Source organism: Vigna unguiculata, chromosome 3 (genome assembly GCF_004118075.2).
Source record: "Vigna unguiculata cultivar IT97K-499-35 chromosome 3, ASM411807v1, whole genome shotgun sequence".
NCBI classification, from domain to species: Eukaryota; Viridiplantae; Streptophyta; class Magnoliopsida; order Fabales; family Fabaceae; genus Vigna; species Vigna unguiculata.
Window position 1 is genome coordinate 22,103,117 of NC_040281.1, and position 14,596 is coordinate 22,117,712.

The 14,596-nt window shown below is 31.8% G+C and overlaps 1 protein-coding gene across 1 annotated transcript; it reads left to right on the forward strand.

Moving 5' to 3' along the window:
* The first annotated feature begins 7,760 nt into the window (after positions 1 to 7,760).
* Positions 7,761 to 10,489, forward strand: LOC114178909 (chaperone protein dnaJ 20, chloroplastic). Its single transcript, XM_028065056.1, has 2 exons — positions 7,761 to 8,258; positions 10,130 to 10,489. Exons 1-2 carry the CDS (start codon positions 7,845 to 7,847, stop codon positions 10,277 to 10,279), a joined length of 564 nt encoding a protein of 187 aa, XP_027920857.1. The 5' UTR covers positions 7,761 to 7,844; the 3' UTR covers positions 10,280 to 10,489.
* The last annotated feature ends 4,107 nt before the right edge of the window (positions 10,490 to 14,596 follow it).

The following is a 14,596-nucleotide window of genomic DNA, read 5'->3' on the forward strand; positions in this document are numbered from 1 at the left end:
CAGTCAAATTTTGGCTGGCGTAAACTCAGTCCAATTTAACCAAATTTAGGTCGGGGTCGACTCAGTCGAATTCCACCAAGGTCGATTTGGTCAAATTTGGTCGAATTTTGGTTAGGCCAACTCCGCCGCATTATGCAAATTTGGACCGGGGACGACTCAGTGGGATTCGAATAGGGTCGACTCGGCTAAATTTTGGTCAGGGTCGACTTGACTGAATTTCAGTTGGGGCTAACTCAACTAAATTTCAAATCTTCGGTTTGGGTGAATTCGGCCAAATTTTGAATGATGTCGTCTCGGCCAAATTTCTGTTGGTGTTGACTCGACCAAATTTTGTGAAATTTCCGTCAAGGTCAACTCAAAAAAATTTGGCTGAATTTCAAACGGGGTCATTTCGATCGAATTTATCTCAAGGTCAACTATGTCATATTTGGCCAAAATTTCGCTCGAGGTCGTTTCAATATAATTTGGTCAAGGTTGACTTTGCCTAATTCAACCACATTTCGGCCAAGGTCAACTTTGTCAAATTTGGCCAAATTTCAATCGGATGAACTTGTCAAATTTGACCAAATTCTTGAGTCAGTACTGGTCAAATTTCGGTCGAGTCTGCTCTTGTCGAATTAGGTCAAATCGTCCCTAACCAAAATTTGCTCGTAACTTGGCTGAATTTGGTCGAGTTAGTCCCAACAAAATTTTGATTGAGTCGGCCCCGACTGAATTCGGTCGAGTTGGCCCTAGCAAAAATATGGCCGAACTTGGTCGAATTCGGTGGAGTCGGTACTAACTGAAATTTGGCCGAACTTAGCCATGTCAGTTTAGACCAAATTTTGGCCAAGTTTGCACTAATTAAAATTTGACTGAATTCGACGGAGTCGATCCTGGTCGATTGTCAGTCGGCCTCAACCTTTTTTCATCTTGAACAATGAGGACTTCCATAAATTGTAGAGTTTCAATTTTCTTCTTGTTTGAGTGAATTTCAAATTCTAGTATTTTAGTTATTTGAAATGTATTTTTAAAATTTCTCAATTTCAATTTTCTCTTAATTTCTTCATCCAAATAAGTCATTTTTTACTTCAAAAAAAATTCAAAATCTCTAAACAAATTAATTACTCTCTTAAATTGCCTTGTCCAAACACACTATTAGACAATTTTTGAAGTTGACTTAGTTCAGTACAGTTAGACGTTTTCGCAATTTACGTTTTTCAAGCTTTAATTTTCAATTTTACTCAATTTTTGTTCATATTTATTGGATTACACTGTTTTTTGTGTTTACAGTTTAATTCTTGTCTTAGATTGCATTTATAAGTGAAAATCCAATAAAACATAAGCTAGGTAGTTATGTTTAGTAATTTCAGTATTTTCGTTATTTTAGGTTGGCTTAATTTATAATTTCATGTTTTGGTTCTTTAGTTGAATTCAGTGTGTTTACTTTCAATTATAGCATTGCATTAATTTTTCATTCGTAACCTTAGATAATCATTCGAGACTAGAGAGTCTAACAGTGGTGTCTTCGACTAATCTCTCAAGTAATGTAGATACAATGTTCGCGTTTACTCCACCCACTCCATTGACAAAAGTTTCTCAAGAGGTATACTTTACATGAGTCTCATTCCTTTATTTGACCCTTTTGTATACTTTCACTTTCCTCACTGCCTATTTTTCTTCGATTCGATTCATTTTTTATCTCCTAAAATATATATATATATATATATATATATATATATATATATATATATTAAACATTCATTTTATTTAATTAAGATACGGATTTATGAAATTTTAAGAATCATATTACAATATAAAATATTATGAGTGTTAAAAAATTTTAAAAATTATGAAAATATGAGATATATAACATATATAACATATATAAAATATATGTTACAAAAGATAAACTTGTTATTTTATTTTATTTATATTATATATATATATATATATATATAACAAAATATAAAATTAAATGATTAAAAAAATTATTGATCTAAAAATTTTTCATTTTCAAGAAAAACGGACTTAGACGAATGTTTAATATATATATATATATAAATTATATTTGTATATTCATAAAATATAAAATAATTATTTAATATACGCAGTTATGTAAATATTTAGTAATATCTTTAATAGATAAGTAAGTTGTTACGAACAGGACTTTTTAAGAAAAAAATATTCTAATATCATTAATTTATGGACAAAATATTACATAGTAAAATATGTGTGGATTTTCATTTTGAGATTTACGTTTAAGATGTTTTTTCCCTAATGACATTTTGAATTTGGAAGTACTTACGATTAAGATATATACTTGTTTTGGTAGCCAAAGTTTGAATTTGGAGGTAATTAACAGCTTCTGCTGGACCTGTTTTTTCATTTTTTAGCTTTTAGTAAAAATTCACGTGTAGATTATACACATTGTTCCTCATGATATCAATGGCTTGTCTTTTATGTTATTAACTATTTAGCGTACTTATTATTGTATTATGACTTATAAGTCAATGATAGATGTTTTTTCATTTAATAACAATCAAGTCTCCTCTTAACTAACACCTAAAGATTAATTTATTTTAAGACATATTTATTTTTAATCTGACTTTTATTTCCTCTATAAAATAAAATGCCTTCCTATGTGTTTAGAGATCTAATAATATATTTAATATGTGATAATATTTTAAATAGGTTTGGTTTTAAAAAATACATATGCCAAAAAACAAATATCAAAATGCAGTATTTGTGCATAAAAAATAAAAACTTTCTGTATTTATTGAAAAGGATAGAGCTTATGAATTAACAGCACGATGATCACCAAATAACACTGATTTCTTCCAAATGATTTAACTTCATTTTAATTCTCAAATCACAGGCGTGTCCAATAAAAAAAGAAACAAACAATTCATATTCGCGTGATTTCTAACGAGTATTTCTGTACCAAATAGTCACGCTGTTATTTATTTATTTATTCAAGTGATTAAGATAATAATAAAAAGTAGGTAAACTATCTAACAACCATCTAACTTTTTTTTTTCTTTTAAAAAGAACAAGTCTGATATGAAATACCTACTTTTAAAATGACCAGTGACCACACATAGATTTATCATTCTTATCTTATACTTAGAGAAACTTTTCAGAAATTCTTTAAGGAAAACAAATTAAATCAATTCAAATTAGTTCGAAAAAAAAAGTTAAAAATCAATTATAGTTTTAATAAAATGTTTATGAAGAAGTTTGCTTTTGACTATTCTCGGCATATCTCGGCCAATCAATGCATCTAATCAATTTAAAGTATCAATAACTCATGATAAAAGAAAATCAGAACAAATACAACTAATATGTGATTAGAATTAAAACTCTATTTCAATAATTTGTATCAGTTAATGCAAGTCTTTTGTTGTTTTTATGTATATATTATTAATATATTCTCTTTTATAATCAATTAAAATAATTTTTAAAGTAATTGTCAGGTATAAGATTGAGTAAGTGCATGGTAGAGAATCAAGTAGTACTCGATCATATTGTATGGTATAAGATTGAGTAAGTGCATGGTAGAGAGTCGAGTAGTACTCGATCATATGATTTATTAAAAGTTTAGAAGACCAAGTGCATGTTAGAGAGTTGAGTAGTACTCGACCATGTTGGTGATTAGGAACCTTGAGAGCCTAAAAGGCTAAGCTATGATATAGTACTTGACCATATGGAAAGACATTAATTAGCAATTAACTCGCTTAACCATATAATGGTTACGAGGACATCTTGATCTCTATGTAATAATCAAAGAACTCATATACTTCGTGATTACTGACTTGAACATAGGAGTACTTGCAGATACCCGCTCCCCCTCTTTCTCTCTTTCTAGATTAGGCAAGGACGTTCATACGAAAGCCGAACACTCTTCAACCGTAATGACAGGGCAGGACCACACCTTGCAGGACAGATCAGTTCCACACACAAGAACAGTCATAAATTTCAATTATTATTGTAATCTCGGCGGTGTGAAAACAAATAATAATTGAATAAAACAAATAAAAAAGCAACAAATTATCCAATACATTGTAACATTCCATTTAATAACAAAATTATTAAAGAAATTTCGTAACTTGATAATCATAAAGCATATAATTACTGACATATAACTACTATCACACTCATCCATATAAGATATACTGAAACAATGATGTACAATAACAAAATTCATTTAATTAGTGTTTTCAAAAGCTTATTACAAAAGATTACATGAATGCAAGCTACTATTGCATCTTTCTCGTTCTTGACTGGTCCAACTGCTACATCCTCATTTACTCACACTAATTAAGTGATCATTATAAATAGAAAACACAAGAAGAATAACAACGCAGAGAAAAGGATAAAAAATTTTATTCATTAAAAAAATATAATTTTAAGATTCAATGACAATATAAAAACATTAGTTGTAAAACTCTTTTTTCTGCCCTAAAAAAAATTAAAGGGCCTAGCCCCAAATCATTTGGGTCTAGGGCTGGCCCATAGGGAGCCAAAGACCCTAATTTGCCATAACCCCACTCATTCACCTCATTTTAGAAAAAAACAATTTTCCCTTACTCCCTCTTTGAGCAGTTGCGAACCTCTGCTAGGGTTTGATTCCTAACCCTCTCCAAGCAAGCTCAAGCTTTTCCGTTTCATGTAAGTTGCTTTTGAGCTCATAGTAGTTCTCCTCTAACTTTATTTTCATATTTCCTTAGGGGCTCACCTCAATGACCTTGTTCTGTTCCGTTCCGCTATTTTTTCTAGCTCACTAAGTTGTCCCCGGAGTTGTGGTGCTCACTGTTGGGTATACGAGTCATTTGGGCTAGCTCTTTCCAGGTAAGGAAAGTTAGGGTTTTCATATCTTGGTTGTATGTTAGTTGTTTTACCTTTGTTTGTGATTAATATGACTGGATAATGCTTGAGTATGGATGAATATGAACTGAATAATATTTGATGTTGGTGTGTTGCCACTATTACGTGAAATAAGAGAGGCGAACTACTACTTTCGCCCAACCGGGCTCATCTTGCCTAGGTGAGAGTAGCAGAAACTCGCCCAGAAATTTTGCTTGAGTACTCGCCCAAGCGAGCAAATTGAGTTTTGAGCAAAAGACCATCTCGCTCAAGCAAGATGGTCTCGCCTAAGCGAGTGTTCACAAAACCTCCCAGGACCTCTATCGCGATCTTGCCTAAGCGAGAGTCTGCAGCTTAAGCGAGGGCACCCCTCTCGCCTGAGCGAGAGCTTCTGGCTTGAGCGATATCTGTTGCAGGCCACACTGTTTTCCTTACATGGTTGTTATTGATTGTTTGATTGATTGGTTGCTCTTTTTAAAGTATGAGGCATGTGAATATGCATGAAATATCTGAGGTAAAGAATTGGATTGATGTGTTACCACGATCTTGGCATGTAAAACAAATGGGATGGTTGGTAATGAAAGTGGTATGGTGTTGGTATGAGATATGATTTTATATTAATGGATGAAACATGATGTTGGTATGTTTAGGGCGTAATTCCACGATAGTTTCGTGGTGCCTCACTTGGTTAGGGCGTAATTCCATGAATCTCTAGGTGAGATCTCATGGTGGTGCCTCAGTTGATCGGGACGTAATTCCATGGCCCTGTTAGTGGGAGTTCATGGTGATGCCCCATCTATATAAATTAGTAAGGATTCAAGGTAAGGATTGCTCTAAAGAGTTAGTTAGTCTCACGTAGAGCGTACTAGCTTGAGTGGTGAGAGTAGCAGGAGGTCTGGAACCTATTAAGGGCTAACCTTGTGTGTGGAGGTTGAGACATTGGGACAATTAGCTCGATAGAGCAGCTCAGTAGAGCAGTAAAAGCAACCACAAGTGCAAGCATTCGCTGAATCCGACTAATTATATGTATCTGAATGAGTCGTGTCTTGAGTCTTAGTGTATTGTTTGCAAGTCATAACATGATTGATTGACATATGCATCTTGGACTGTGAAATGGCATGTAACTGTATGATAAACCATTTTCTGCTCTAGCTTACCCTTTGCTTGTTTGATCATTGTGTGTGTGATCTTCTCTCTTGCGATGATCCTCGTGACCAACAAGAGAATCGTGACTTCGCTGCATAGCCCGCCTGGGCTGGATTCCGCTTATTTGGGCTTTTCTTCTAGGGCTACGACCCATGTATTGTCTCGTCTTTGGGCTTTATTATGAAATATTATTAATCTCTTATTATACTTTGTTAATGACATCGTGGTATGCCCTAGTTCACTCTGATTTCTTTTAGAATAACTGTAAGGAGTAGTAGTTATACTCCATGACTAGCTTCTTATATTATTTTGTGAGACGTTACATTTATTTTAAATTAATATTTAAATGGGACGTTACATTAGTAATATAAATAAATTAGTGATATATTTTAAAATATTTTATCCTTTGTTTCAGTCTTACTAGTTTTATAAACTTTTACAGTAGAAAATAGCAAAAAAGTAAATTAAAAAAATATAAAACAAAATTTATAACATGATTTTTTTACATACACATTATTAATGTTAATTGTTTATTAAGTAATATCAATTTAATTTTTACATAAAAAATACAATGAATATTCAATAATAAAAATATGTATATTAAAATTTAATATAACAATGATAAATATAATTTTTATTGATATTTGTTTTAAGATAAAACTATTACATCACAGTTTAAATAATTTGTATTATTAATAAAATATACAATTTTTTTTAAAATAAATTGAAATATATTTTTTATATTTAGTTTTATTAATTGATTAAATTATTAGGATTATAAAATAAAAAATAATATAAAAAGAAATTAATATTTTAAATATAAATTAAGAATAAAAGAATAAGCTAGAACCATGTGAAAGCAAAATAAATAAAAATAAAAATTAATAATATTAAATGACTAAAAAACAAATATTTTGAAGACTTGTCAACACAATAAATGTTGATAAAAAAAGAAATTTTGTAATATCTATTATAATTTATAGTTGACAATGACGTTAATTTTATGTCAATATCACGTAAAATTCACATAAATTATAAATAATATATAAATGAATTAAAGGTTAATAGGATTACATTTTATAAAGTTGACCCAAATATGTGGTTATAAACCTAACACGTTTACTGTTTTTTTCAGTCCTGATTCCTCCGATACTAAAATTTGACAAAAAAAAAATAAAAAGATAAATCTTGAAATATAGGTTTAATAGCCTTTTCACTTTTATTTTATTGTTAAGATTTTTTAACTTTTCATATTGTTTTTAGTATTTTCAATTTAATCAAATTTTTTATTATAATAAAACTTGACGTAATATTTATTATCCATATCATGTATCGCTTCTACTAAAATGTCAATTTCCATTAATAAAGTGTTATTTATTGTTTGTATTATATATTATTGTCGTAAAATGTGTAGGAACAACATTCAAAATTGTTATTCCTCATTATTATTATTATTGTTAGAGCATGCATTCTCCCATTAGTGATTTTAATCCAATCACGTGGTAGAAGAATTTTACAATTTATACACAGAATTAATAAGCATCGAATTTTTCTGGTTTTATCCCATATTTGTATTATCTTTTGTTGTCCTGTCGTATCAAATATGTGACTCTGTTTAAAAATCAGGATTTGCATAACTGCACACCATTACCTCCCACTAATTTCTCTATTGCTTAAAATGACAGCTAGCTAACCACAAACCAATCACAAAATCCAAAACCAAAAATAAAAGTAAATAAATAATCAGAACCATATAAAACCGATAACTCATGACGAGCAACAGCACCAAAACACAAGTAAGAAGAGCGAGAGAAAAGCAGATAGAAAGATAAATAATAATAATAATAATAATAATGCGGTGTCATGGCTTAACCGTACACGGAAGCAACCACCGTGGCTTCTGCGTCCCCACCGTGTCTCCGGTGTTCTTGAGACCCACCCGACCCGTCACCCGTATCGCGTTTCCCAAGGCTACCCTGAAGAACGAGGGACTAGTGATGGATTTGAGCTTCTACGAGCTTCTGGGTATACCCGAATCCGGTTCCTTGATGGAGATCAAGAACGCGTACAAACAACTCGCCCGAAAGTACCACCCGGACGTGTCTCCTCCGGGTCGGGTCGAGGAGTACACCAAACGGTTTATTCAGGTTCAGGAAGCCTACGAAACTCTCTCCGATCCTTCCCGAAGAGCCATGTACGATCACGACATGGCCAAAGGTATTAACTTCGCTTTCAACGCCCGCAGACGCCGCAATTACCACGATCAGGTACATCTCGTTGCATCTAGGGTTGCATAAACACTTCTCTCCATCGCTTGATTTCCGATTTCAATTCTGTGATTGCCCGGCTTCTGATTCGCATGATTCAATCATCTCTTCTGTTTTCTGTTTTTGGAATCGCTTTTTTCCCCGATCCTCATCAAAGTTGTTGAAAATAATTAAGATAAGTTTAATTAGTGCGCTACTTGTTTGATTGTTTCATTACTGTTATTTTTTATTTTCATTAACAATTTTTTTCATGTCCCAAAACTTTGCCTTGGCCGGTAGGTATGTAAAACCTTACCACAAGGATCTTGAACTGTGGCTAAATGATTTTACCTTCAACACACTAATCACTTGTGCCAAAGTCGTTGCTTTGCAACAAGTACTTAACATATTCATGTTTGCTTGTTCTTTTACTCTTTTTAAATTCTTAAGTTAAGAGGCTTTGCACTTACAGTCCGTGTGAACATGTTTGGTCATGTCGTTGTTTTGATTGTCTTCTTTTTCTGACTTGTGATATATTACATATGGCTTATAATGTTTCTTGTAGATAATTCTCTTGTCAGTTTCTAGTGTATAATTGTAGCATTGAGCACTATCCGTCGTTTATATCTAATTTATTTGGGCTATTTTCACTGTGTGTCTGAAGTTCTGATTTGATACATGTTAGGATTTCCAGATGATTTTTTTACTACCAATTTGTTTACCCTATCTCAGTCTTGAACAAAGAATTTGACACTTGGAGTACCATACAATTTTAACCTGGAATGAGAATATGTTTCATAAATCATCATGTACTTTTGAATTCTGATATTTGATATTTCTGGGTTCTTGTTATAACTTGATAATGGCAAATTCTTCCTCTGTTCTGTGCCTTTTTTTAAGTTGAAAAAATTCACAGTTCTAGGGGTCACTTTGCTTCTTTAAAATTTCTTTTTCATGGTGCTGTTACAGATTCCTCTTGCTAAGAACTCATATTAGTGTTTAATGTCTATTACAAATATGACTTCTGTTCTGCAGTTATCCATAATTTAGATTCTTACAATTTATGAGTACTATGACACACGGTCCCATGAAAGTTTCCTGGCATAAATAGATTATTATTATTATTATTATTTTCATTCTGGATTATTCCTTTTTCCATTTTGAGGATGTCGACTTCAATCCCAGCTCATCACTGCAGAATCTGCACTTGTGTGTTGTAGTGCCATTATGGTATATTAAATGTATAGTTGCCTCTTCAGCTCATGAAAGCTGCACTTGATTTGTCCTTGTTGCGAGTTGGTATTAATGTTTGCAATGTCTATTAACTTCTGCACTGTACCTACACCCAATCAGGCTATTTTCACAAATCATGTATGAGGACTTTTGGCAGAGGCTTTCTTATAACATTTTCCTGGTATTAAATATGAATTGGTTGTTCCTCTTTTCCATTTCTTTATTGTTTTTGAATATGTCAACTTCATTCCCTGCTCACCACCACAAAACCTGAATAATTATGATTTCCCTGTAGAACATCTAATAATTGGCTCTTCAGCACAGTAAAAGTCCATAGAGGTTAACAATGTCCAAGATATAATTAAAAATATCAACAATAATGAGATGGACTGTGATCTTAATTATTTCTTTATTCATGTTTGCCATTTCCTGATGGTGGTAATGAGTAGTAGGACCTACAAGGGGAATTCGTGAATCATGCATTCTAAAGAGATGGGGACCTTTAAATTCATTGTATTTGGGTGGTGGGGTGTCTAATTTTTCTGTGACTTGTTCTCATGAAACTTGTATATTTAAATTTGAGAAAAAGGGGGGCATGGTAGTTTGGGTAGAAGACTAATTTGATTTAGTCACTGATTAAAGTTGTTGGTTTTGAAAAGGTGGTGGAGCAAAAAACTGAATGGAAATCTCGGTGGCAATCTCAACTGTCAGAGCTGAAGAGAAGAAGTAGCAGCAAGGATGGTGGAGGGAACATGTCATGGGCAGCTAGAATGCGCCAGCAGAGGGATGAATCGTCTAATGAATCATGACTAGGATGTAACTAATTGTATATATACATATATATCATAGATATGTAAATCTCCAAACTCTAGATCAAATCAGATATATAATATGAATTATCAGAAAATGTGCCATTGCTGAAACGAAAGTTTGCAACTCTGGGCCATTTTAGTGAGTCTGGAGGAACATTTGCAAAAATAATTTTGAAGTAAGGTTGTTTGCATTTAGATTTTTTTTTATTCTCAAAGTAAATTAGAAGATGAATTCAGTATGATTTTTTTGTTTTTATTTAATGCAAACCAAAACTTTTTTGTAGTTAATTTTGGGCCGTGAGAAGATACTTGGGGTGCCTACCTACTTATGTTGAAGGTGGGAGGGAGATAAATATTGTTTCTTGAAGATGGTAATTATCTTAGTCTTCTTTGCCAGTAAGTGGGATAATAAACTTTGGTTTTCGTTAGTGCATGGTGGAATATCAGGGGTGAATTGATATTGAATTAAAACTTCACAAATTATACGATTTGAAAGGGATTTGGGATTTGGGGAGGTGTAGTAGTGTAACACGTGGTCCGGATAATAGATTCCGGAAGGGGTATGTGGCTCACAAAAAAATAGATTCTGGGAGTGGAAAAACACTTCCTAGAAAATGAACTCCAGAAGGAAGAAAATGTTGTCCGGAAAGGGCGTTACGGAAGAGATAAGTCACTATCCGGAAAATGGATTCCAGAAGTCATTTCCAGAAAATAAAATAAAATAAAATTCTGGAAACATATTTTTGTATCCGGAAACTGGAGCTCATCTACGAAAACAACCACCTGCACCTCACTGAGTCACCTTCTTACGTTACTTTAAAATAAAATTCTCAAGAACAAAAACGGAATTAAATAACATGAAAAGGTGCAGGAAACTACTACTTTTGAAAACCCCTTTAAGTATGATGTTATGTGGAGATGATGGGGATGTTGTTAGATCCATTGAAAAATGGAAAATGCATTAGTTTAATTAATTGTATAGTCGTTAGAAGTATGTTTCACGACCAATCTTTGCTTTGTAATCCGTGACAGATATGCGGAATTGAATTTGCAATAAATTGGATGTTGTAGAATTAATTACAAATTAGTCAGAAGATCAAAAAATTGAAATAAGAAAAAAAGAAAATGTAGTTAGGTAGGAAATGCCCAGAACAATGTCAGATCCCAGGTGAATTGAGAAATATTTGTCATGTTGTAAATTTTAAATATTATAATTAAAAATGATTAAGAGATTTAAAATAAGTTTCTCTATAACAACACACAATTCCTTTCATAAATTAATAAAAATTGCCAAATGAATAAATTATTATTTACTCGTACCATACAATATTAATTACTCAGCATGACTCAGCATGATTGTGTTAAGATAACTACTACTATTAATAAGTGTGATAATCAAGAAAATAATCTAAGAGTTGTGTGGATTTTAAAAGATGGTACTAGAATATTTTAATAATTAAAGGTTAAAAATCTAAATAAAATTCATTCACATCTTCACAATATTTTTCTTTGATTATGTGTTCAATTATGTTCAAATGATTTATGTTAATTAGTTTTTTTAACATTTAAATTATGTCAATTAATAATTTCATTTATTGTGTTTTTTTCTTCTCATTAGAACGTTTAAATCTCAATTTAAGTGTTCAATGACATAAACCTTTCATCTTCTAGGTAATACAAAAAAAAAAACTTATCTTCTTTATTATATTATTATTAAATTTTGTTTAATTTAAACAACTCATTATCTCTCAACAGTTCGACTAATTTGATATTTGAAGAGTTTTGTTAAATCTCCCACGTATCTTTCACCTTATATCATACACTTAATTATATATTTATTTTCTTTATTGCGGTTTCATTTAATGCTCTATCAAATTATTTCTAAAGACACACATGTGATAATTTTTATTTATTTTTTTATTTTTTTATTTTTTTATTTACTTTTATCATGTAGAAAATTAATTTTTGTATTTTATATAATTATCTTTTTTTTCTAATTCATTATCATAAGAATAGTTTTATCACGACAATTTTATAAAGAAATTTTTACTATAATATAATAATTTAATGTAATCGCGACGAATCTTTTTATCACTATCTAACATATATTGAAGTTCAAAAGATGATAAATATATGTTAAATTTAAATTATTATTAGTTTAATCTTTATTTTTGTATGATTTTGTTCAAGTGATGTATTTTAATTTTTATTAATGTATAAAAAAAGAAATTTTATTAAAATTTAAATAATGAAAGTAAAAAGACATTTAAATATTTCTTTATAAATATTTAATAATGTATATATTTGATAATATTATGTTTCCTTCAGCATAATTTTTTATTATTTTATAAAAATTAATTAATTAATATGGAAATATCAATAAAGTGGATACGAACACAGGTACGAGTATATACTCGTTACTGGTGGGGATGAAGATGAGACAAAAACTTGATACCCGTTGAGTTTGAGTATGAGAATGTGGGATGAATTTTTCCTTTCGGGACGAGTATGGGATAACAAAACTTGTTCTCGTCCTACCTCTTTTCCATCCGTACTTTAGATCTCTGGCTCCATCATTCATCTGTTTAAAGATTAGAGTATGTCATAGGACTCCTAGCGGTAAGGTCTATCTTTATACACGATCAATTTGTCGAACATAGTAAGTTCATCTTTTGTTCTTTTAGAGTTTTTCGGTTTCATAAAACAAAAAGCTCATGTACCTTGTACCACCTTTGTATCACTTGGTCTCCTTTGTCTTCAACACCTTTTTGGCCTTTTTGAAGACATAAAAGACACATTTGTTGGCCTCCTTTAGAGCTTGGACGAAATTTCCTTTGCACACACCATAGTTAGCTCCTTTGTCTCATTTTGTAACCTAATTTGACCTAGTTTCTATAAGTTAGGGTTAGGATTTTGTAGAGACATCGTTATGCATATTTTATTTGCGTACATGCTCCTAAACTCTTCTATATAAGGGGTGCTCCTATACTTGTAAAAGGGTTGAGCATTTTGAAGGATAAACACTCTTGCGGTTCAACCTTGTGAGAGTTTCCTCCTTTGGGAGTGAAACTTCTAAGCCTTATCTTAAGCTAGACTCAAGTGGCGCCACCACACCACTCATCTCTAAGGATTGATGGCCTTTCGCCCTCCTTGTAGTGGCGTGCTTCAACTCACCATTTCCATCTTCTAGTCTTTTTGTTTTGTGCTTGTTTTCTCCACTTTTCAATTCAGCAATTGTGTTTGTGTTGTTATCTTGTTTTGTTTCTTTGATCAAACCATCATTCCAGTAGAGATCTTCTCTAGATTTTCTTAAGCTATCAAGTAGCATATTTCATAAAAAGATAAAACGAACCTACATCATAGGTGCAAGATGGCTTGAGGTAACTTTGACTTGGCTTGGATAGTAAGTAATCCTTAGTGATTCTATTCTTCTCCTTTTCTTGAAAGTGAACTTGAGATCCTTTTGTCTCCTTAAATCTCTTAAGGAATTTATTTTTGAAATACAAGTTTGTTTGTGGATTGCATATTTCAAAAACTTAAGAATGTCTAAAACACCTTCTTACCTAATTGGTAGTGATTCCAATGAAGAGGCCCAACCAAGTTTAAAATGTTTGACCAAAGAACTAAAGCCACTAAAAATTTAGGAAAAGCAAGAAAACCTTTTGAAAGAAAAATAAAGAGTTGAAAGAGAACAATATCTTACTTCTTTAGAAGAAAAGCTTAGACTTCTTAATGAAAATCAAGAAAAGGTCAAAGAAGAAATATGAAATAGCAACCATTCAGGGAGGAGTTCTAAAACTCCCACACAAATCACACACCTTGAGGAAGATAGTAGGATTGTCAACCAATTCTATCAACCTCCTCCATCTAGAAGGCATAAAAGGGAGTGTGAACAACCACCTACAAATATTAGGACACATTCCTCATTTCCATGGGAAAGATGTTGAGGCATACATAGATTGGTAGATGAAAGTTGATACGATCCTATCTAGAAAAGAGTATGATCGTTTCTAAATTTGAATCCTCCTAAGGAACAACCAAAATAAATCAAAGAAGAACGCAAAATAAGACAGAGATGGAGGACGCCACAATCTAACAAATTGATAAGTCAAGGGAAAATTCGTCATAAAGATGTTAATCTTTGATAAGAACCAGATGCCTAAGCCAAGAACAAAGAGAATCCTCTCTTTAATGAAATCAAATTTAATATATGACTAAAAGTGTCACCATTAGTTTTTGGTACCTCTATATATAGGCATATAAGTTTAAGAAAACCTAAGAACCCTACAAGAAGGCTCAAGCCCAAAAAACATA